This window comes from Dasypus novemcinctus, chromosome X (assembly GCF_030445035.2).
Source record: "Dasypus novemcinctus isolate mDasNov1 chromosome X, mDasNov1.1.hap2, whole genome shotgun sequence".
Taxonomy (NCBI): Eukaryota; Metazoa; Chordata; class Mammalia; order Cingulata; family Dasypodidae; genus Dasypus; species Dasypus novemcinctus.
The window spans coordinates 24,815,364-24,837,144 of record NC_080704.1 but is presented as its reverse complement, the minus strand read 5'-3'; the positions used below and the strand labels follow the sequence as shown (position 1 = coordinate 24,837,144).

The window sequence follows — 21,781 nt, the reverse complement described above, 5'->3', positions numbered from 1 at the left end:
GAAGGGAGAGAAATAAATAAATAAGAAACCTTTAAAAAAATAAATTTAAAAAATATAAAAGAAGCATCTATCTGGAATCCTTGTCTTTTTCTTTTCCTTCAGTGGTATTTCTGCAGGCATGATTATGTGTATGAGTATGTGTGTGTGTATGTATATAAACATCTGTCTAAACAGGAAGAAAAGCAGCCAGAGGAAGGAAACAGGAAATGGACAAGAATGGTAGACAAAGGGCCAATGTAAGTTAATATTCTACAGGGAAATAAGTATTAGCAAATTCATTCTTCAAGGTCTTATTTATGGTTCTACCGTTTTGGGGATCCTGCCTGTTGGACTATGAGAAAACTGACATTCTTGTAAACTCTCATTGGTAATTTACCAAGACTGAATAAGTTTGGGTCTCCTAGTAGAAAATATAAACCCATGTGATTTATAACTACTTGTGACATATAAGCATATTTTCTTTGCAACTGACAATAAGTATTTGATTATTTTGCCAGTAGTTGCACCTGTTATAAAATGTATAAAAATTGATACAAACTTAATTTTCATTTAAAAAAAAACTTGGGAAAATGGGACTAGAGAATAAAGAAAAATGACAATTCTTGTAACTTTTCAGAACTCCTTTGGAGGGGTTACTGAGTAGAAGATACATGGCATAACTCACAATTGGTAGGAAGCAAAAAACAAAAAACTATTTTTGCCTTTTCAAAACAATTATCTTGCCTGGACCTGAACTCTTCCTGCTTCCCTCCTGAATTGGATTTCTTCAACAACTCAGCATAAAAACTAGATCCAAGGCAAAAAGCAGATCCTCTAGAACAGAAATTTCCAACTTTTGGGGTGTGTGTGTGAGTATGTATGCGCACGTGCACTTATGAGTATTTGTGTATGAGCTGGTCATTGGTAGAGAGGTCATAGGGGAAAAGAGTCTTCCAGATGCAACTTAGAAGTTAACAGGAACAATATGACAAACACGAGGTCATCCAGAGTTCTCAAATGTGATGTCAAAAGACAATGAGGTGTTAAGTATATTTTGTAAGCCTTGAAAATTCGGGACACAAAGAGCAAGAGATGAAGTCTATACTCAGAATACAACAGACAACTAAGTAAAACGATATAACATAATTTTATTAACTATTTCTTTGCTCCCAACCTCAATCAAATGCAAGTAATTTATCCTTCATTCAGCAGAATTTACTATCATCAAACATGAACATAACTTATGCTAGCATGGCACTGAGAACTAGGGGGTTGGAATTTCACAAACTTTTCTTGAAATCTTCCATTTAAAAAATTCTTAGAAATTAATTCACTAGAGTTAGAAAGTGAACATTCATGCTTTGAGCCCCAAACTATGTTTTTCTTTTCCAGTACTGCTGTCTGTAAAGTGCATCACCAAACCCCTGAAAAGACTTACCCTTCAACTTGAGGTCAACATTATGTCTCAGCCAAGGATAAACTCCATAGCTTGGCATATCTTCAGGAATTGGATTATTGTGTATCCAGCCATCACAAGCATACCGAAAGAAATCGTCACAAGGATCCACAGACAGATTTACTTTACTCAAGATGACAGCAGCTATTTAAAAAGGAAAATCCCAAGATTAATAACAACCACCGAATGCTGTACACTACTCTTTTCCAACTTAAACAGCAATTTCACATCAACCAATTCCCAAGCCTTGCCTTTTATATTTCCCCTCAAATTACTCTCTGAATCAACTTCATGATATTAAATTACTGCACTCAGAGTGAGTGGGTAAAAACGTGGTGGTCTTATTATTACTGGTTTTTGCAGGCTCGCCTCAAACAGCTGTAGAGAATGGGACAAGGATACAAATGGAGCCTGTGGTAGATGGTTTGCAAAGATGAGCGCAACTATTCCTTCCATCCTGCTTGTCTTTCTGCGAAGGGACTTTGCCACTCCTCCCAATGAGCAGTGGGATCTATTTCCGCTACCTGAATCTGGGCTGGCCTTGTGACTCACTTTGACTCACAGAATGGGGCAGAAGTGACTTTGTATGAGTTTCAAAGCTTAGGCCTTAAGAGGCCTTCCATTTTAATTCCCTTAGAATGGAGCTGTGAGCCTGCCCATTAAAGAAGCTTCTCGGAGCACAAGAGGCCCCACAGAGAAGAACCAAGCCAGCCCCATCTGCCAGACATGTGACTGAGGCCATCATGGCAACCCGCCAGCTGAAAGCAGCTGCATGAACAAACCCTGACAAAATGAACAGAGGTACCACCCACCCAACCCACAGAATCATGTGATATATTAAATCATTCCTTTCCAGGCCTTTGAGATTTGAGGTAGTTTGTTTCACAGCAAAGGCTAATTGGAACAGAGGCCTACACATCATTTATCTAAATATTTAAAAGGTATATTTACAATACACCTTCTTAAAGACCTGGAAGGCCACATTTGCTTGTGGAATTCTTGAGGTCCTTGACATTCAATACAGCCCTTAGAGAAATGAGCCTCTGGAAGAGAACCACACAGGCTCTGGAAGGAGGCTTGAGGCCACCAGGCAGGGAATTCTGGGTTATAGAATGGAAGGGCTGCCAGCCTAGGCTCACAGGCTCCTTGACTCAGCAAGAGACATGGCAAGAGGCAGGCCAAAGCAGGGCCCTCATGTCCAGGTCTAGAGGCAGAACTGAGCATTTGCATAAGTTAACAGAAAGACACAACAGACCAGTTTACTGTTTTACCTTTTCCATAAGCCCATACACAATTTGATATGGAAGATAGTCCATAGGTAGAAAATCTGTACGTAGGCTTTTTAAAAAAACTTTCATCACAAAATGAGAAGGTTCCAAAATTCCTAATATTGAACTCCAACTCTCTTCTGTCATACAACTGCTGCCTAGCACAAAGATATGTACCAATTGATAAAAGAGGCAGCCAATATTTTAATGGCATTGGAAAGATGACATTCTGAGCAATTTTCATATTTTAATTAATGCCAAAATACATTTCTATTTGAAGTAATGAAAAGCCAATGAGTTTCCAGCTAAATATGAATGAACTGCAGGAAAAGTACAATCTGTAAGAATTTAGGTATGTACCTTACAGTTTGGCTACACACTTGATTCCTCCAGGTTGGAAAGTATATATCTCTACTAAAATTTAAACACCTTTTTGTCCTGGATGAAATTAATAATATACAAATGTACTGATTTCTGTAAGACTTTCAAAATCCCCACCATTTTCAAACCCATTCTCCCAAATACCAAAGCAAAAACATTGATTTAGACATTTGACAAATTTCCAGTCTGCTTAATACTTGAGTATAACAATTGTCTCGAATTACATTTTTACTTACTGCTATTTTATCATTAACATTTAATATGGAAGTGTGCAAGGACACACAAAACCTTTCTGGTTTGTATTTATAGTTACTTTGGCTGTGCTGATACAGAATGAATTTACTATGTGACACCTCAGGGACACGGATCATACAAGTTTCAGTCCTACACAACATTTACAGTCTCAAAGGGGAGCCCCCTCGCTCATTTTTATTCATAAAAGTGCACTGCTTTCTGGCCTCTTTCCCAAACCTCCCCCGCCCCCAACCCTCAAATGTGTCCTCTCCCCCTCCTCAGTATTCTTGCAGGTACCTAGAAAAACTACAAGATCAGCTCTGACCTGGGCCCTGACACAAAGTGGTGGAATACATCATTACCAGTGAATTTGGAAACAAGCCTGCGGCGTGAGAGGACTGGAGCTTTGGTCTCCCAATTCATCATCGGTGATTCACAGCTAGGCACAGGGCTGCATTTTCTGCAGGACAACTGTGACTTGAAATTGCAAGGGACCGTCGTCGTCAAAAGACACCAAAACTCCTTTCCCCCTAACTCAGCTTCACGGAGAAAACCCAGAGAGCCTTGTTTTAATAAAAGAAATGTGATGATGAAGGAAACCTGTGAAAGGCCAGGCTGTGGGCTTTCTCAAGTCATTGCTTATAAAGAAGGTCAATTATTCTGCAGTCTCTAACTAGTGTTTATGTGGCAGAGGTATTCCTCCATATCCCTCTTAAACCTTGAGTTCTTACGTTTAAGCAGAGCTCAAGGGAGAGGACTGTAATATTAATAATAATATCACTGACATTGAGAGTTTTGTTTCTTCCAGGAACCATGCTAAGCCTTTTCAGGCAGTAGAGCATCATCACAAACTCTGGCCATACACAACCTGGGTTTGAATACCACCAACAGCACACAATAACTACATAACCCAAGGCAGGTTACCTAACTTCTCTGGGCCTTAGTTTCCTCATCTGTAAAATAGGGATAATAGTACCCCATAGGATAGTATATGAGTAAATTATGGGTAAAGTGCTTCAAACAGTGTGGGACACATTGCCATATAAATAGGATTGCCAAATAAAATGCAGGACATCCAGTTAAATTTGAATTTCAGATACCTTCATTTAAGGAGGTACCAAATATTGCATGGGACATACTTACACAACCACAAAGTTGCCCAAAAACCCAAAAGTTGCCATTTCTATCTGCAATTCAAATTTAACTAAGCAGTCTGTATTTATGTATGGATTTATTTAGCTAAATCTGGCAACCCCAACACATACAAATGTTTGCTTCTACAATTCCACGACCACTCACCTGAAACCCTTGAGGCCAAGTGTATGCCAGTACTCATTCTTTTTCAAATTTTTGAAAAGAAAATAATATAGTACAAATGCCATAGATTATATAATGCCCCCAGGAATGTCTGGAGTGGCATCCCTGAAGCAAGCACATTAATATTTCCGTAGGGGAAAAAATGCATATTCTCTTTTAAGTAGAAGAACTAAAGTCTAAACAGCCTCACATCACTTAATACCGGGTTTTGCCGCTGAGTTCGATGCGGGCCGGGTTTGGAATTAAGGATCAAATATGGTGGGCCTGGATGACTACTACCAACTAGCAACTAGTATGAGAAATAAAAACTGTTCTTCGTGTTTTACGACTGGGGAAACTAAGGTTTAGGATGATTACGTCACCAGCCCAGGATCCCGTGGCTGGCCAGAGGCCAGCTCACTGGGGCTGCCTGCAGTCGGCCCTTACCCCCCCCCCGCTCCTCGGCCTGCCCCTTCCTTGTTTCTTTGTAGTCTTGCTCCAACTCTTACTTTGAAATACGGACGAGGACAGGAGGAAATAGAGAAAAGGCACCTCAGGCCACCACGGTTCCCGCAGATACAAACACTTGCCTAGTGAATTTCCTGTCAGCTGCCTCGGGGTTCTCGGACGCCCCCGCGCGCCACGCCCCCGCGCGCCACGCCCCCGCGCGCCACGCCCCCGCGCGCCACGCCCCCGCGCGCCACGCCCCCGCGCGCCACGCCCCCGCGCGCCACGCCCCCGCGCGTTTAAGCCCTTCCTCGGGCAGCGGTTCTCAGCAGCTCTGCAGACTCCGGGGCATACGGAGACTGGCGTTACACCCGAGGGGGATGTAGCTCGGTGAGCTTTCTACTCGAGAGAGAAAAAGCAGCATATGTCAACATTAGCCGTCTGCCAACGTGAAAATTAAAAACCGGACGGCCCGGCAAAGCCCACTAGCTGGCAGGATGTGACATGATCAAATGGCATTCTGTAGGCATTCCCCTTGCGTTATTACGGTTCGTGATAAGAAACACAACTCACAAAGTAAGTGGCCCTCTACACAACAGGCTGTCTAAGCTCAAATTGAAAATGTACGGTTCAAATTTCTTTTATTTCACACATCTGCAGAGTCCTGCGACAGCAAAAGCACAGAGTGTCGTGAAGTCGAAAACCAGTCCTCTGATTTTCCCAGCTGGTGCCCCTCTATATCATCCTCTCTACTGGAGAAAACCCAAGGTCAACTGCTCAAGCTGGGGATGGGAAAAGGGCCTGGGAACTCCCAAATCATTCCAGAGGGTCCCCCCTTCCAGTGAAGATCTCAAGAAACTGAAGAAGTCGTTCAGTAAGGAAACTCTAGTGGGTCTGCATGGTTATGAAGAAAGAGCAAGGCACCAGCACCAAAGAAAGTTAATCAGTTAATCCACATGGCTCGATGGCACCAAGGAAAAGATTGAGAGGTAGTGACTGTGCAGAACATGACAGCTCAGACTCAGGAGGGAGACATGGACTCGACGCCCAGCTCTGCCACAAACTCAGGCTGTGACACTGGGCAAGGTATTTAGCCTCTAGAAGGCTACATTTCCTTATCTGTAAGTGTGGCTGGCAATAGCACTGACTTCAGAGGGTTCTCAGGTCCTCCAAGCTCATGCCTCTATGGGACCTTTGCAGCAGCTGCTCCCTCCACCTGGAAAGCCCTTTCCCCAGTCTTCACACAGCAGGTCCCTCCTCATCATTCAGGGTCACCTTGAATATCATGTCCTCAGACTTTCCAGTCTAACCACCATCACTTAGCTATCATTTTATTTTATTTTAGTTTTCTACATAACATGCACCACTACCTGGTATTTTTCTTATTCATTTATTGCCTCATGTGTTTATCTATTGTTTTTCTTCCCCTACCTGGATATTCTGGTCCACTGCTGTATTTCCAAAAACTCAGGGCCTGGTGTGCAATACATACTTGGTGAATTAACTCATTAATCTTGTCTCTTAAGGCCAAGAGGAAAGTGACTGGCCACATGCTCAACTTGTCTGATGACTTTTCCTCAGGAAAATACACTTAAACACACTGTCACCGCTCACTTAAAGGATAGTGGGGCAGGAGGGTGGGCCTGGAGTCTGGGTCTTTACAATCGAAATCCCAGCCCTGACTTATGGGCAACTAAGGCAACTTTACACATTTATCTTCACCGTGGTGCTGACACGTGGCCTCGAGATGTTTGCCTTGTAGTGTGGAGCAGAAGGCATATGAAGATCCACAGGGGTTCCAAATGCTGGTGGAAGCATTGATTTACAAAGGCTCCCTGTTGAGAGGCAGACAGGCCAGACCCACTCAACCGAAAATCCAAAAAGGCCAGCTTAAGAGAAATAGGAAGCTGTACTCAGGGGAGGCAAGAGGAAGGCCGATGGCCTCTGTCTTCAAGTCTCAAGAAAGGACATTCAGCCTTCCAAGCCTCTTCCTGATTTCCATATCACAGCTGTTTTTTGGGTTTTTTGTTTGTTTTTTTTGCAAGGAAACCTACAGAGCACGACTTGAAAGTAAATTGAAATTTTCATCAGAAATGTATTCAGTGCTTGGTAAACCTGAAGCAAACATAATATTAAAAGTACCACCTATTTTCTCTTCCAGGCCCCAAGGTCCCTTAACTGGACACAGGCTGGAAAACTGTGACTTACCAGCTTCAACGCATTCTGGAATCAAGCAGTACTCCTGTTTGGCTTGGAAGCTTAAGAAACCTTGGCTCACTGGAAAAAAAAAAAAAAAAGACCAAAATGAATAAATGACTGGCTTGTAGCAGACGACCATCAGGTAACCCACCATCAAACACAAATGCAAGGAGAGCGCACTGCGGTTGTCAGACATGACTGAAGTGCCGCGCCGTCGCTACTGTTGCTGCAGGGACAATGCTGAGCCCTCCCCGGTGGCGGCGAGGGTGGCGGCGACCTTGGCCGGGCTGGCCGACTACTTCATCGTGGTCAGCTATGACCACGAGAAGCCAGACGAATAACTTCTCTGATACAACTTTCAAGTTCTGGTCAGGAGAAGGTCTAGGGAAAATAATCCAGAGATTTCCACAGAAATATTGGGATGATACACCTTTTCCACAGGGAACTGAATTGTTTTGTCAGCCTGCCGGGTGGCAGTTGTCCAGAGAGAGGAAGCAGCCAACGTTCTTTGTGGTGGTCCTGACAGATAGAGACTCAGACTGGCATTACTGCTCATGCCTGACCTTCTATGAGGCAGAGATCAGTCTCCAGGGAACAAAGAAGGAAGACATTGAAGGTGAAGAGGAAGTGTCTGGCTTAATTCAGCCTGCAGAAGTGTTTGCTCCCAAAAGCCTGTGTTGGTATCCAGATTAGATTATCCAGAAATTTTTAGGGTAAAGCATTCATGTTGTCTTTGATTTGTATTATGTGTAAATCTGTTTTGAGTGAACTGTGATGACAAGTTCTTTGTATTTAAAACATCTTTAGATTAAATTTAAGAATTCATCAATAAAATAAAATTAGTGTATACAGTAAAAAAATTCATGTTGGTTCAAATGAATACTTGCATCAGTTAATGTGAATATTTAAACCTCTAAGGATGTAGTGTTTGTTCTAAACTAGGAACTACATTTATTTAATCCTAAACTTATGAATCCTAAAGAAAAATGTCATCAAATATAGCAAATTTAAATACATTGTTAAAGTAAAAACTTTCTGTATGTTTATTCACCTTCCTATATTGGGTCCAGATTCAAGTAAATTGGATGGGTATTAGAGATTTCCAATTGTTCTAACTATACTATGTCAAAATAGCTTTAAAATATTATTTACTTCCAGATATTTTCTTTTTTAAACATTTGGAATTTTCAAGTGTAAGACAAAATTTTAATTTATTTATATACATTTATATTACCATGTAATTTCTAGAAAACTTTTCCAAATTGTTGAGATTATATGTAATCTGGATAATTTAATGTCACAATTTCAATAACAATGGGTAAATTTATAAACACTAATTTTTCAGAGTTGCAAATTTCAAGAAATTACAAGAGCCATAAAAAAATAACACAAATGCAAGACATTTGATATCAGTTAATTCTGAGTAGTATTTGGAAGTCTGGTCAGCCCAGTGTCATACAATCACATTCTAGCTAAGTGTCCTTAGTAAGACTCTTGGCTGCTTGGAAACTCAGTTCTCGTATGTGTAAAATAAGTGGATACAAGGAGAGGAGGGGTTCTCAGAGTGTGGTTCATGGAGCAGAAGTAACAACATCACCTGGGAGCCTGTTAGAGCTGCAAATCCTTGAGCCCACCCTAGACCAGAATCAGAAGGTAGGACCCAGCCAGGTGCGTTTTAACGAGCCCTACAGGGCATGCTGATGCACCTCAAGTTGGATAAACCCTCACTAGATGGTCTCTCAAGTCTTCCATCTCCAGTTATCTGTGGGTTAAGTCTCATAATTTCATTCTCTATGTTTATAACTACATCCCCGCTTTAGAGATAGGAAAATTGAAGCTTAGAAAACTATGCGATTTAGAGCTAATCCGGAATAGAAAGAGAAAGCAACATGTATGATGTTTAGAGTTCTGGAGTTTATTTAAACCATCCATACACATATGGCCAAAAAAGGAGGGGGGGGTGTGTAAAAAATACACTGAATATAACTCAGCCAAGTAGCAGCAGAGTCAGTATCTGCCCACCCTCTACCCCCACACAATCTCCCCCCACCAGGCCCAGCATAGCTACCAGAGATATGCAGCTTGGTGGTCCAAGCCCCCACCTACTCCCCAAACAAAAAGAACAAACAGAACTGCAGCTGAAGTAGCTTCTCACCAGTGGCTTACTTTCCCCATCTGGCTGGCAGCAGTATCTAAATGGATTCTGCAGAAGTACAGAAGGGTGCCCTAGTCGTGAACTCCAGGTAGCACCAATGTGTCAATTGCTAGCAGCCTGGGCATTAGCAGATATGAGTTTAGATTTGAAACATTTTTAGTAGCCAAGGAAATCATGGAGAACCCTTTATTGCTTTCTCTGTGGGCAAAAGAAGGAGCCTTTTGGAGATGTGGCCACAGAGAGAAGGACACGGGGGAGGGGGGTGAATGGGGACAAGGTCTTTGGGAGCATCCTCAGCAGGGAAGCAGGGTCAGAAAACTTGGCGGCGCCTCTGTTTCTGCTAAAGATAGAGTACCTGTAGATCACTTGCAAGTGTGGCGACTTTCATTATGTATTAGCCCACATTTTAAGAGGAGCCTTTTTCCTTTGTTCTTTTCTCTGCTGCCATCCTCCAAACAGCCTTTTTACCTGTGACATTAAAGATTCCAGAAAAATGCCTATGGAACATCTCAGGCCCATCTTTTAAAAAAAGATGCATCTTGGCATTAAGGTGGGTTTTGTTTTTTTTCAAAAGCAAAAAAAAAAGGTAGGTAAAATACATGTATATAATATAAAGATTAGGATGGAATATTCCAATATGACTGGCTGGTAGAACCCATGGGAGAATTCTTTCCTTCAGTCCACTTTTATATGTTTACCTTGTGTTATTTTTTTTTATAATGGAACAAGAAACTTTATTTTAAAGAATAATTATTTCATTTTTATGATACTGGGCAATTCCCTCTTGATAGTCATATTTGATTTATTTTTTTTAAAGATTTATTTTTTATTTATTTCTCCCCCTTCTCCCCCCCCCGCCCCCCCCCCGGTTGTCTACTCTCTCTGTCCATTCGCTGTGTGTTCTATCCTTATCAGCGGCACAGGAATCTGTGTTTCTTTTTGTTGCATCATCTTGTTGTGTCAGCTCTCCATGTGTGCGGCACCATTCCTGGGCAGGCTGCATTTTCTTTCACGCTGGGCAGCTCTCCTTACGGGGTGCACTCCTTGCACATGAGGCTCCCCTACGCGGAGGACACCCCTGCATGGCAGGGCACTCCTTGCGCTCTTCAGCACTGCGTATGGACCAGCTCATCACACGGGTCAGGAGGCCTGGGGTTTGAATCTTGGACCTCCCATGTGATAGGCAGACGCCCTATCCATTGGGCCAAGTCCGTTTCCCTATTTGATGGGGACCTGAATCTCTGGATTGACCATGTGATAGCCAGGCCCTGAGCCTCAAAAGACTTGCAACTCCTACACTCTGGTTAATTGGACTTACCCCACTCAGCTAACATGGAGGTGAAGAAGGTCAACCACCACACCAGGGAGCCAAGAGTGCCTACAACTGAAAGCAGGAGAATTGCATCCAGCATCCATGTGGAATCTAACCCCCTCTTGATATAGATGTGGAGTGGACACAACCATTCCACGGTCCACAGGATGGAGGAATAGAGTATGAATTAGAGTGGACTTAGTGATATTCTATTCATGAACTACTGTGATTAGTAATCGAAGAAAATGTGGCATTGGTGTGGAGAAAATGGCCATGGTGGCTGCTGGGGGTAGGGAGTGGGAGGAAGAGATGAGATGTGGGGGCATTTTTGGGACTTGGAGTTGTCCGGGGTGGTGCTGCAGGGACAGTTAGAGGATATTGTATGTCCTCCCATGGCCCACTGGGTGGACTGGGGGAGAGTGTGGGCTATGATGTGAACCATTGACCATGGGGCGTAGTGGTGCTCAGAGATGTATTCACCAGATGCAATGAATGTCTCATGATGATGGAGGAGATTGTTGTTATGGGGGGAGGAGTGGGGGGAGGGTGGTGAGGGGTATATGGGGACCTCGTGTTTTTTGAATGTAACATTAAAAAATAAAGACAAAAAAATAAAAAATTAAAATAAAAAAAAGCCAATGAATACCAGTAAGTCCACTCTAATCCATATTTTATTCCTCCATCCTGTGGACCCTGGGATGGTGATGTCCACTCAACCTCTATATTGAAAGGGGACTTAGATTCCACATGGTTGATGGATGCGATTCTCCTGCTTATAGTTGTAGGTACTTCTCAGTTTCCTGGTGTGATGGTTGACTATCCTCACCTCCCTGTTAGCTGACCTTGGTAAGTCCAACAACCCGGAGAGTAGGTGTTGCAACTCTGCTGAGGCTCAGGGCCCAGCTGGCACATGACCAGTCCAGAGATTGAAGTCTCCCGAGTATACACCAACCCCAGCACCAACTACAGGTTCAGTAAAAGTGACAGAAGTGGCATGTGTAGAAAGGTCACATCTGAGTCCAATGCCATCACACTTAGGAACACAAATGCCAAAGTAGGGCCCACTGACAAGGCACTGAACTCCAGAGCCATCTGCCATGACCATAGAATCTGTGTGTCTCCATAGCCCTCTGGCGCACCAGTACCTGGGGTTGTATCTACTTTGGCTGTCTCTGGGATCTTGCTGAGGTGTGTGTAAGTGTGACCCCTCTGATGATCTCCCGACTCTTTTTGAAGACTCTTAGCCATATAAAACTCATTTGTCTTTACCATTTCCACCTTTTATTCAAGGACTTTTTCTAGTTGCATCACCAGTTAGTGATTGGTAGTAGTAATGGAAGAAATTGTAGCAGTGATGTAGAGAAAGTGGCCATGGGACTTGCTTAGGGCAGGGAGAGGGAAGAAAAGATGTGATGTGGGGGCATTTTCTGGACTTAGAGTTGTCCTAAATGATACTGCAGGGACAGATGCTGGATATTATATATCCTGCCATAACCCACTGAATGGACTGGGGGAGAGTGTAAACTACAATGCAAACTATTATCCATGTGGTACAGCAGTGGTCCAAAATGTATTCACCAAATGCAATGAATGTGCCACAATGATGAAAGAGGTTGTTGATGTGGGAGGAGTGGGGGGGGGCGTATATGGGAACCTTTTATATTTTTTTAATGTAACATTTTTTGTGATCAATGTATCTTCAAAAAATACGATTAAAAAATTAATTTAAAAAAAAAGCTAATGAAATGGACTTATTCCTTTCATGGAAAAGAAATCTTGACCCAAAACCACCAAGGGAGCAGAACTAAAATCAGGTGCCCTTTATCTGATGGTCAGTAGAGGGAAGGTTTAATTTAAGTTATTTGGAACACAGACCAGATCCCTCGAGGAGGATCATTATATCCATGCAGGAGGGGAATCATTTTAAGATCCAGCAAATAAATAAGGATCAACAAGCCCAGAAAATATGAAGGTTTACATAACTGAAATAGAGACAATAAAGAAAATATTTCAATAGGAAAAATTAAAATGTTGCTTTTTACTGGTTAGAGGTTTAACAGAAAATTAAAGAGCAGTTTGGTTTCTTGTTTTAGATTTCTCTAGACCCAGTAGAAAGCCTTCAGAATGCACAAGAGTATTCCACAGATCAAAAGCAGGGGTCCAGCCCACTTCCTGTTTTTGTATGGCCCACAGGCTAAAGATGGTTTTTTGCATTTTTAAATGGTTGAGAAAAGTCAAAAGAAGAAGATAATTTTCATGACTTGTGAAAATTACATGAAATTCAAATTTCAGTGTCCATAAATCAAGTTTTACCAGAACAATCTAACTTTGTAGTCACTTCTTACATGGTCTATATCTCTCTTGGCATGCCCATATAATTTTCCTTCCAGTTTGGAATTTCAGGACAGGGCACTTGTCTAAACCCGAAACTCCCATCAGTTTTCATGAGGCACAAATTCAGTTGCAGGAGTGGGAGGTTTAGCTTTACCAGAAAGCAGTAAACATGTCTAATTTCCTAAATCTCCAGCCACAGAAAACATGGAAAGATGGTTTGCTCATTTTAGCAGAATTTTCAACCACACAACCCTAACTCTTTTAAAATGTAATTACTAGGTTTTGCCTGCCAAAAGCAACATGGCCGCCTGCATCCTGTAGATGCCAAGGAATGTTTCCAGGCTTTGTTATCATTGCAAGATGCACCTAAAATCTCCTGAGTTTATCTGTGCGTAACTTTCAAGTTAATGAAATAGTATGGGTCATAGGAAAAAAAAATTTTTAATGGTAATAGTCAAGGGTTCAACATGCCTAAACTTTTAGAGATTCCCTCACCCCTTCCCAATATATTTTATACTTTTTCACAGGAATAAGCTTTTATCATCATATGTACTCTCTGGGTACGTCATTCTCATCAAGAGTCCTTAAAATAATTTAATCACAATACCTTTCAAATCTTGGAAGAGAAACCTGTTTTCCTTCACATTAATTTGTAAATCTAATAGAGAGGTAAAGTTAAACTTCCCTCCCACCAGCATCTGCATTATAAAGGAATCAACCAATATCATTAAAGGTGCACTTTAAAGCACCGATTTGTAGTTTGTGAATTCAATTTCATGATTCCTTCAGGCAAAGGTTAATAAAGATCAAATGTAAAAGGAATCCCACCATGGGTTTCGATCCCAATGCTAAGTCAAGTCTTTCCTCCTAAGATAAATAAAAAAGAATCTGCAGTGAGGGATACAGGCCATTGTATATTTCGTCATAACTTAACAAAATTATGCAGAACAAAGTGTAAACTATAATGTAAACTATAGTCCATGGTTAGTAGCCATGCTTCAATATAGGTCCATCATTTGTAACAAATGTACCATACTAATGAAGTATGTTGTTAATGTGGTAAAGTATGGGGTGGGGAGGGAGGGGAACATATGGGAAGCCCTTATATTTTTTATGTAACATTTATGTAATCTAAAGCTTCTTTAAAAATTAAAAAATTATTTTAAAAAAAGAATCTGACTGGGAATTCATAAATGCTCACTTTGCTAAAGGTAATGCATACAGATTTTTGCCTGGTACAACAGAATCCACCAGCCACTAACAAAGCCACTTTATACCCAGTTCACTTTCTGGTTCTGGGGTATACACCTGGTACTTGGGTATGCTCATTTGTTTAGCCTCCTAGAGAAAAGCCTCCTTTTTCACTTGCAAGTCCCACAGAAACTAAGGATGCACCACCTTCTAACATAAACAGGCAGCCGTACACCCGTGTTTTGACAAGGTTTGCTCAAATAAAACACAGCAAAACCTCATCACAAAAACCCAAGTTCTCCCGGTCTCCAGCGCTGTCACTTACCTAAAAGGAGGACAGTGCCCAGCACCAGGCTGCCAACTATAAACACCACCAAGGCGATTCGTGTGCCTCTTTCGGTCGTCTTGCCAGTCTCTCCTTTGGTCCCCGTTTCTGCTTCCATCAGAAGGCAAGTTGATGGCTCTCTAGAAGAAAATCACTCTTCGTGGTGTGGTGGCTGGTCTCAAGAGCCTTTTAGGCGCTGACATCCAAGGTTCTCTTGTTCTCCTACTAACGAACAGTTTAAAAAATTCTTTCGTCAGGAAATCCCCCCTCACCACCCTTTCTCAAATAATTCTTCACAAATGAAATAAAAGAAACCCAAAATATTGGTTGCCTTGGCTTTCCCCCTGACTAGACAAAACAAACAGTGGTTGCTTTATCTCGGTGTTCTCCTTCAGCGAAGTCCCTCTCAACTGACTGCTTGGCAGGCTCTTCTCTCAGGCGTTCCGAGCGGACATGTTTTAGTATGTTGCTGAACAGATGTTTTAGCTATTTAAATGTATAGTCACTTGGGGAGAAGAAAACAATGGTCTTGATCAGAACTGGATTCTCATCAAATTCCCCCAGAACGTGATAGGTTAGGTGGCAAAGATTCTCCTGACCCCACTCAAAGATCTCAATTAATCACATAACTCTTTTGCAATAATCATTCGACTTGCCTGAATTGCCTGCCTCAAAGGTATTCTTTCAGTGTGTGAGTCCCTTTTTAAAGCCTTCTAAGAGTCTCTGGGATATCCTGTAGCACTTTATTTTAGGAACTTTGTGTATGATAGCATGTGCCAAAAATCAGAGTCATAGTCAAGTGCAATGAAAAGTAGCAATTAAGACAACCTACAGAGGCTGATGTTTTGGACTGGAACTTTCTTAAGGAAACAGAAAAAAGCACTTCCTCTCTGTGGCACTAAGAATTGTGTAAAGGACAGTTAAGAATATGGACTGTGCTTATTAGTAACCACAAAAGATACGATCAAAATTTTTTCCCCTTGCATGTTTTGTTGAAAAGTGCACCCACATATTTGATCCTCCATCCCACTCAAGCAGACATTGGTAAGTATGGTTTTGTGTTTACCTAAAGCATCCATTTCACCTGACTTCCCAAGATGGATTTAAAGGCAATCAGTTTCATTGGAAAGACTGATTAACAACTATCTTTCATTTCTTTGGTCTCTTTGATTATCACAGATATTTAAACTATGAAAATCTGCTTTCTTCATAAGGAAAGGCTACTGATATTCCAATGCTACTGAAATTATAGAGATTTCATTATCCAATGTCATAGATAGCATTCATTGACAATACAATTACTACTTACGCAATTTTTGTTTTGCTGGAGATTGTAGGACAATGGGAGTGTGACATCTAGAAAGCAGTAGAGCAAATTTTCTCCATGTCAGACTTGTGCCCATAGCCTTGGGGATCACACCAGAGCTCAGCGGACTTCAATGAGCCCAGTGGTCATCATCCTATCTGGCTAGTCTTGGCCAGGCCTTAGCCATGGGATTCGCCCAAGAGGTTTTGGACTTGGCCCCATAATATGTCAATAATACTCCATAATACTGTGAGCACCATGAAGTCAGGAACCACATGTCACAGTCAATGCTGCAGCTCCAGCATCTACAATTTCTGGCCCATAACAGTGAAGGCAGAAATAAGAGCAATGAAAATCATCCAAGTAGCCCTGACCACTAACCTTCAAACACGAGCTTCAGGGAACTCAGATGTTAGCGACTGGGGTGGGGAGGAGGTGGCATGTCTTTCGCCCTCTATATTCTGAATGCTCCATTGACACTGACACTTTACCTGGGTATAGCACTTTCACATCCCAATTTAACCTCATGGTAAACCTATATACTTGATGGCAAAGGTGTTTTGATCCCTGTTTTATAAATGAGAAACAGACCTAAGGAATGGCCTCAGCTGGCACAGGAAAACTAGGGAAGGGAAAGATGGGTGGGGGAGAGTGGGGTCACTGCCAGACACTGTGTGTCTGCAACCTGACAGAGCTCCCGAGGCACAGGGAGAGGACATCTACACAAAAGTGATGCCAGGATCCATTTCTTCCCTCTTTCTTTCCCCCTCCAAATCTGCTCACACCTTTCTGGGTCTGGATTTACCCATATTGATCTGGTGATTCGTCCAGAGTTGAGGACAATTTGGTGCTCATCCTGAAGTACTGTTCACCTACCCCTCAGGTAACAACATTAACTCAATCCCAAAAACCCAACCACTAAGTGAAAGCCATTAAACAAAAAATTCCCATTAATTGTAATAGGAAAATCATGATGCATTCTATCCCAATCTAAGATATACAAACCCAGAGAGAAAAAATATATATTAATTGAACAATGAAAAAATAAGTTAATAAAAGTAATTTTTTAAAACTTGCAGGATGTTGAAAATGAATACATTTGTTCATATAATGCCATGTGATGAAGGAACACTTGAGAGGGAATTAGGCTTGAGAGAGAAATGATGGGAGGGTTTCTTCAACCTTTTGGGAGATGATTATTTTGCACACAAATTGCACTTAAAAATAAAATTATAGCACAGAAAGAAAAAAAAACTTTACAGCAAAACAAAGAACTTCAAAGCCTAGAGAACAAATGAGTGCTCACAAAAGACTAAAGCAGGGGCCAGTAAAACTAGGGCACATAGGCCAGCTCTGCCTGTGTTTGTAAATAAAGTTTTATGGGAATAAAGCCACACCCAATCGTTTCTAAATTGTCTATGGTAGTTTTCCTGCTACAGGGCAGAGTTGAGTAGTTTAGCAACAGAGACCTTATGGGCTGCAAAGATGAAAATATTTACTCTCTAGACCTTTACAGGAAGTTTGCTGATGCCTGGACAAAAGAGTAGTGCCAGATGCCACCTCTTCACCCCACCTCACTTTCATGGCCCACAGACACAAAACAAAAGGTTCATCCAAACTTGACATGCAACTTGAAAGTGTTCCATTTGATATTCTCTGAAGAGAAACTTGTCATGTCAGAGAAATTGGTGTGTCTTTGCCTGAAACTGTAATATTGAAATTACAGTATATTATTTAGTGTATTTTGTGATAGAAAGTGAGGGGGGGGGGTGTCAAAAAAAATGTATAACTTCTCAAGAGCTGTGAAACTTAGTTAACAGAAAAGTCTATATGTAAAGTAAGTCTGCTAATATTCTGGTCTGCACCCACTCAATTGTTTCAGTTAAGAACCTCCAGGGAAGTGGACTTGGCCCAGTGGATAGGGCGTCCGCCTACTACATGGAAGGTCCAAGGTTCAAACCCCGGGCCTCCTTGACCCAAGTGGAGCTGGCCCATGCACAGTGCTGATGTGCGCAAGGAGTACTGTGCCACACAGGGGTGTCCCCCGCATAGGGGAGCCCCACATGCAAGGAGTGCACCCCGTAAGGAGAGCCGTCCAGCACAAAAGGAAGTGCCACCTGCCCAGGAATGACGCCGCACACACGGAGAGCTGACACTACAAGACGATGCAACAAAAAGAAACACAGATTCCTGGTGCCGCTGATAAGGATAGAAGCGGTCACAGAAGAACACACACCAAATGGACACAGAGAACAGACAACTGGGGGGGGGGGAGAGAAATTAAAAAAAAAAAAGAACATCCAGGATTTTTGGGGGCCTTGACTAGAATCAATCGATGCATCAACAGAAGTTTCTGGAACAATTTTCAGGTACCTAACCCTTTGTAAGGCCCTGTAAAGGAAGACAAGGAAGCTACACCAGAGATTCCAAACTGGTAAACTGAGCTCAGGCATAAAAATATGTGGAAGAAACCCTTGGCAATTTAGTTGAACACTAAAGCATACAGGCCTGGCCATGTGGCTGTAAGTGTCCAGAGAAATAGAAATCTCTATGCAGGAGATTTGTTTGGAAGACTTCCAGAGAGGGAAGACCTAGAAGAAAGGAAGGACGGCTTCCAGGGAGGTCAAACCCCAGAGATGGGCCTTGCCTGGGCATTTATGTCTCTCCTATAGGTCAGATTACTCAGAGGTAAGATTATTTATCCAGAGGTAACTGAATCCAGCATGTTGAGCCAAGCTGCTAACTGGCCAGGATGACAGCAGAAGGTGAATTTTCATGCTGGTCACGAGTATGTCTGGTCATTATTTGGATGTGCTGGGTCCTCTGTTTCAGGCAGTAAAATAGCATGTGGGCCACAATGTCAAGGAGAAAGGAGGAAAAGATTCACATCCTGAAAAATGTATCCATCCATCCACTGGAAGGAGAAAGGAGGGAAGGAAGGGAGGTGAGAAAAGAACTAAAAGGGGTGGGAGACTTGGCCCTGTGGTTAGGGCGTCCGTCTACCACATGGGAGGTGCGTGGTTCAAACCCTGGGCCTCCTTGACCCGTGTGCAGCTGGCCCATGCGCAGCGCTGATGCGCGCAAGGAGTGCCGTGCCACGCAAGGGTGTCCCCCGCATGGGGGAGCCCCACGCGCAAGGAGTGCGCCCGTAAGGAGAACCGCCCAGCGTGAAAAAGAAAGAGCAGCCTGCCCAGGAATGGCACCGCCCACACTTCCCGTGCCGCTGACGACACCAGAAGTGGACAAAGAAACAAGATGCAGCAAATAGACACCAAGAACAGACAACCAGGGGAGGGGGGAAATTAAATAAATAAATAAATCTTTAAAAAAAAAAAGAGACAGATTCCCGTGCCACTGACAACAACAGAAGCGGACAAAGAAGACGCAGTAAATAGACACAGAGAACAGACAACCAGGGTGGGGAGGGAAGGGGAGAGAAATAAATAAGTAAAATAAATCTTAAAAAAAAAAATAACTGAACGTTGAAAACTTGGACCTTGTGGCTGCGGTGGCACTCTGTTATTTGATTGGCAGATCTTTCAGACCAGGGGAATTCAAGGTCCAGCTTGCCCACTAATGAAACACATTATTTACATTATGTCCAATATTTTTAAACATCTTTCTTAGGTAAATGGTCTTATCTCCTTTCACAGAGGAGGAAACTGAAGTTTGGAGATAAGTGATTTGCCCAAGGTAACATAGTAGGTCTTAAGGAGTGTATGGTTTCAACTTGCAAACTCTTGTCTCTCTACCATGTTACTTGATAACTTTGCTTATCTCCCTCACATAATTAGTGAATAGTAGATATAGCCATGTCTACGTGGCACTTGAGCCTAGGAAAAGTGATAAACTATTCTTCCTTTAATTCACTTGTTTAAAAGACTAACTGAGGAGCAGATGTGGCTCAAGTGGTTGAGCTCCCACCTCCCACACCGGAGGTTCTAGGTTCAGTTCCCAATACCTCCTGAAAAAACAAAAACAACAAGGAAAACAAAAAAAACAACTCAGGGAAGCCAATGTGGCTCAGCAGTTCAGGGCCTTCTTAACCCCAAGCCCCTGGTATCTCAAAACAAACAAACAAACAAACAGAGACTAACTGTTAGTTTTTTATCTTCTTAACAGGAACAGCAACCATCACTTGATATGGAACAAAAAGAGTTTTTCAGTTGGGGAACAAAAATAGCAATTCAAGGAATAGCTCCTGATTTGTGGCTGTCAGTAAGTAAACATTTAGAAGGCTATATCAATTTGAAAGGCAAGCTATCCAAACATTTACCTGTTCATTTCTGAGCCTAAAGAAGGATTTTACTGATTTTCTCCCCTCCTTGGCCAGACAGCTATCATTTCCTCAGTGCTCACTCACTGTATGTGCATCATCATCTTTCCTTACAGCAACCTGACAAAATAGGTATCTTTTGCCCTCTTTTACAGATAAGGACATTGAGGCTCACAGAGGATAAGTAATATTCCCAACATCACATGATGGGTAAATGACAGGGCCTGGTTGGTACTCAGATCTGTCTGGCTCCAAAGCCCATAGTACTTTTTCCAAAGCATGGCACTCTGTTGTTGTTTTGAAAATGTCATAACTATTCATCCAACTTAGTGCCTACTTGGCACATCCTCAAACTGATCATTTCTACCCTGACCCCTCGGTTAGACTACTCACTTGTACAAGTTCATAGGCCTTCAAATGACTACAGCTAATTGTTCAGTGAATGGCTCACCCAGGGGTTTATAAAGGGAAGAGGCTTAGAGAAGTGATTCTCAAATTTAGGAGTCTTCAGAATCTCCTGAGGGGCTGCTTAAAACAAAGATGGTTCCTTCTGCCCTTCCGATACTTTTTGGAACCAATTCCCCATATTAAATGTGAAATACACAGAGTGGTTTCTGTTTTCCTGACTGAACACTGACAGCCACAATACCCTTCTCTTTCCTTTTCCTGGAACTCTCAGATATGCCACTCATACTGATGCTTGCTTCCTTACCACTTGGCACTACAGAGCACAGTGATTAAGTTCCCAATATCGGGAATCAAACTCCCTAAGTTGGATTCCTAGCACTGCTACATACTGCTATGTGGCCTTGAGCAAATTGCCTAAGCTTTTAGGGTCTCAATTTTCTCATCTGACAACTGGAAATAATAGTTCCTGTCTTACCAAGTGGCTATCAGGATTAAGGACTAAAAGTGGTGCCTGAGGAAATATCCAGCAATATTATTACTGTGCTCTTAAATATTTCATGGTCAGTTTGGTAGCCTGTATATATAGCCATAGATGTCTCCTAATTGGTCTTTTTAATTCTTATTCAGAGCTGTCCATGCCTATTTAAGGTATTCAGTGCACATTTCTTGTAGGAGAGAAGGAAAGAGGGATGAAGAAATAATGGAATGGAAAAGAAAGGAAGATAGAAGAAAGGGAAAGAAAGGAAAGACAGGGCAATTTCTAAGCATAATAGATAGGCTTAATATTAACCAGTGATATTTGAGTTGTATATGTGTGACGACATGACAGTTTTAAAAGGTGGCTTGGAAATGTTTGGAAATTAATAGAAATGGTTAAAGCACATCAGTGTTTGTAATTAGTAGCACTAATATATGGGTATGACAGTGGTTGAAAGGGAAAGTCTAAAGTCATGTATATCACTAGAAGGAAAACTAAAAACTGAAACATGGGACAGTATAGCATAGCAAACCCTCTTGTGAAAAATAAGTATGGTTAATAATGCATACATAAGAATGTTTCTCTCTAAAACAGAACAAATGTATGTTAATATTGCAATCAGGGTGATATTTGGGCAAAAATACAACCAAAGCAAATTATGGACAGTAGTGGATAGTAATATATTAATAACCTTTCACCAACAGTAAAAAAAGGAAGTGTGCTAAGTGAACGAAAC

General features: G+C 41.9%; 1 protein-coding gene across 2 annotated transcripts in view; it reads right to left on the bottom strand.

Moving 5' to 3' along the window:
- Positions 1 to 14,773, bottom strand: part of PHEX (phosphate regulating endopeptidase X-linked) — a 241,879-nt gene extending 227,106 nt beyond the window's left edge. The window contains exons 1-3 of one of the 2 annotated variants that reach the window (XM_004450363.4): positions 14,578 to 14,773; positions 7,270 to 7,338; positions 1,418 to 1,579 (exon numbers count right to left, since the gene is read on the bottom strand). In XM_004450363.4, coding sequence (XP_004450420.1) covers positions 1,418 to 1,579; positions 7,270 to 7,338; positions 14,578 to 14,695 — 349 coding nt within the window. In that variant the 5' untranslated portion in view covers positions 14,696 to 14,773. Of the gene's footprint in view, positions 1 to 1,417; positions 1,580 to 5,204; positions 5,280 to 7,269; positions 7,339 to 14,577 lie in introns of those variants that run through there. The other variant, XM_071213373.1, reaches the window with a different exon arrangement.
- Between the last annotated feature and the right edge of the window lie 7,008 nt (positions 14,774 to 21,781).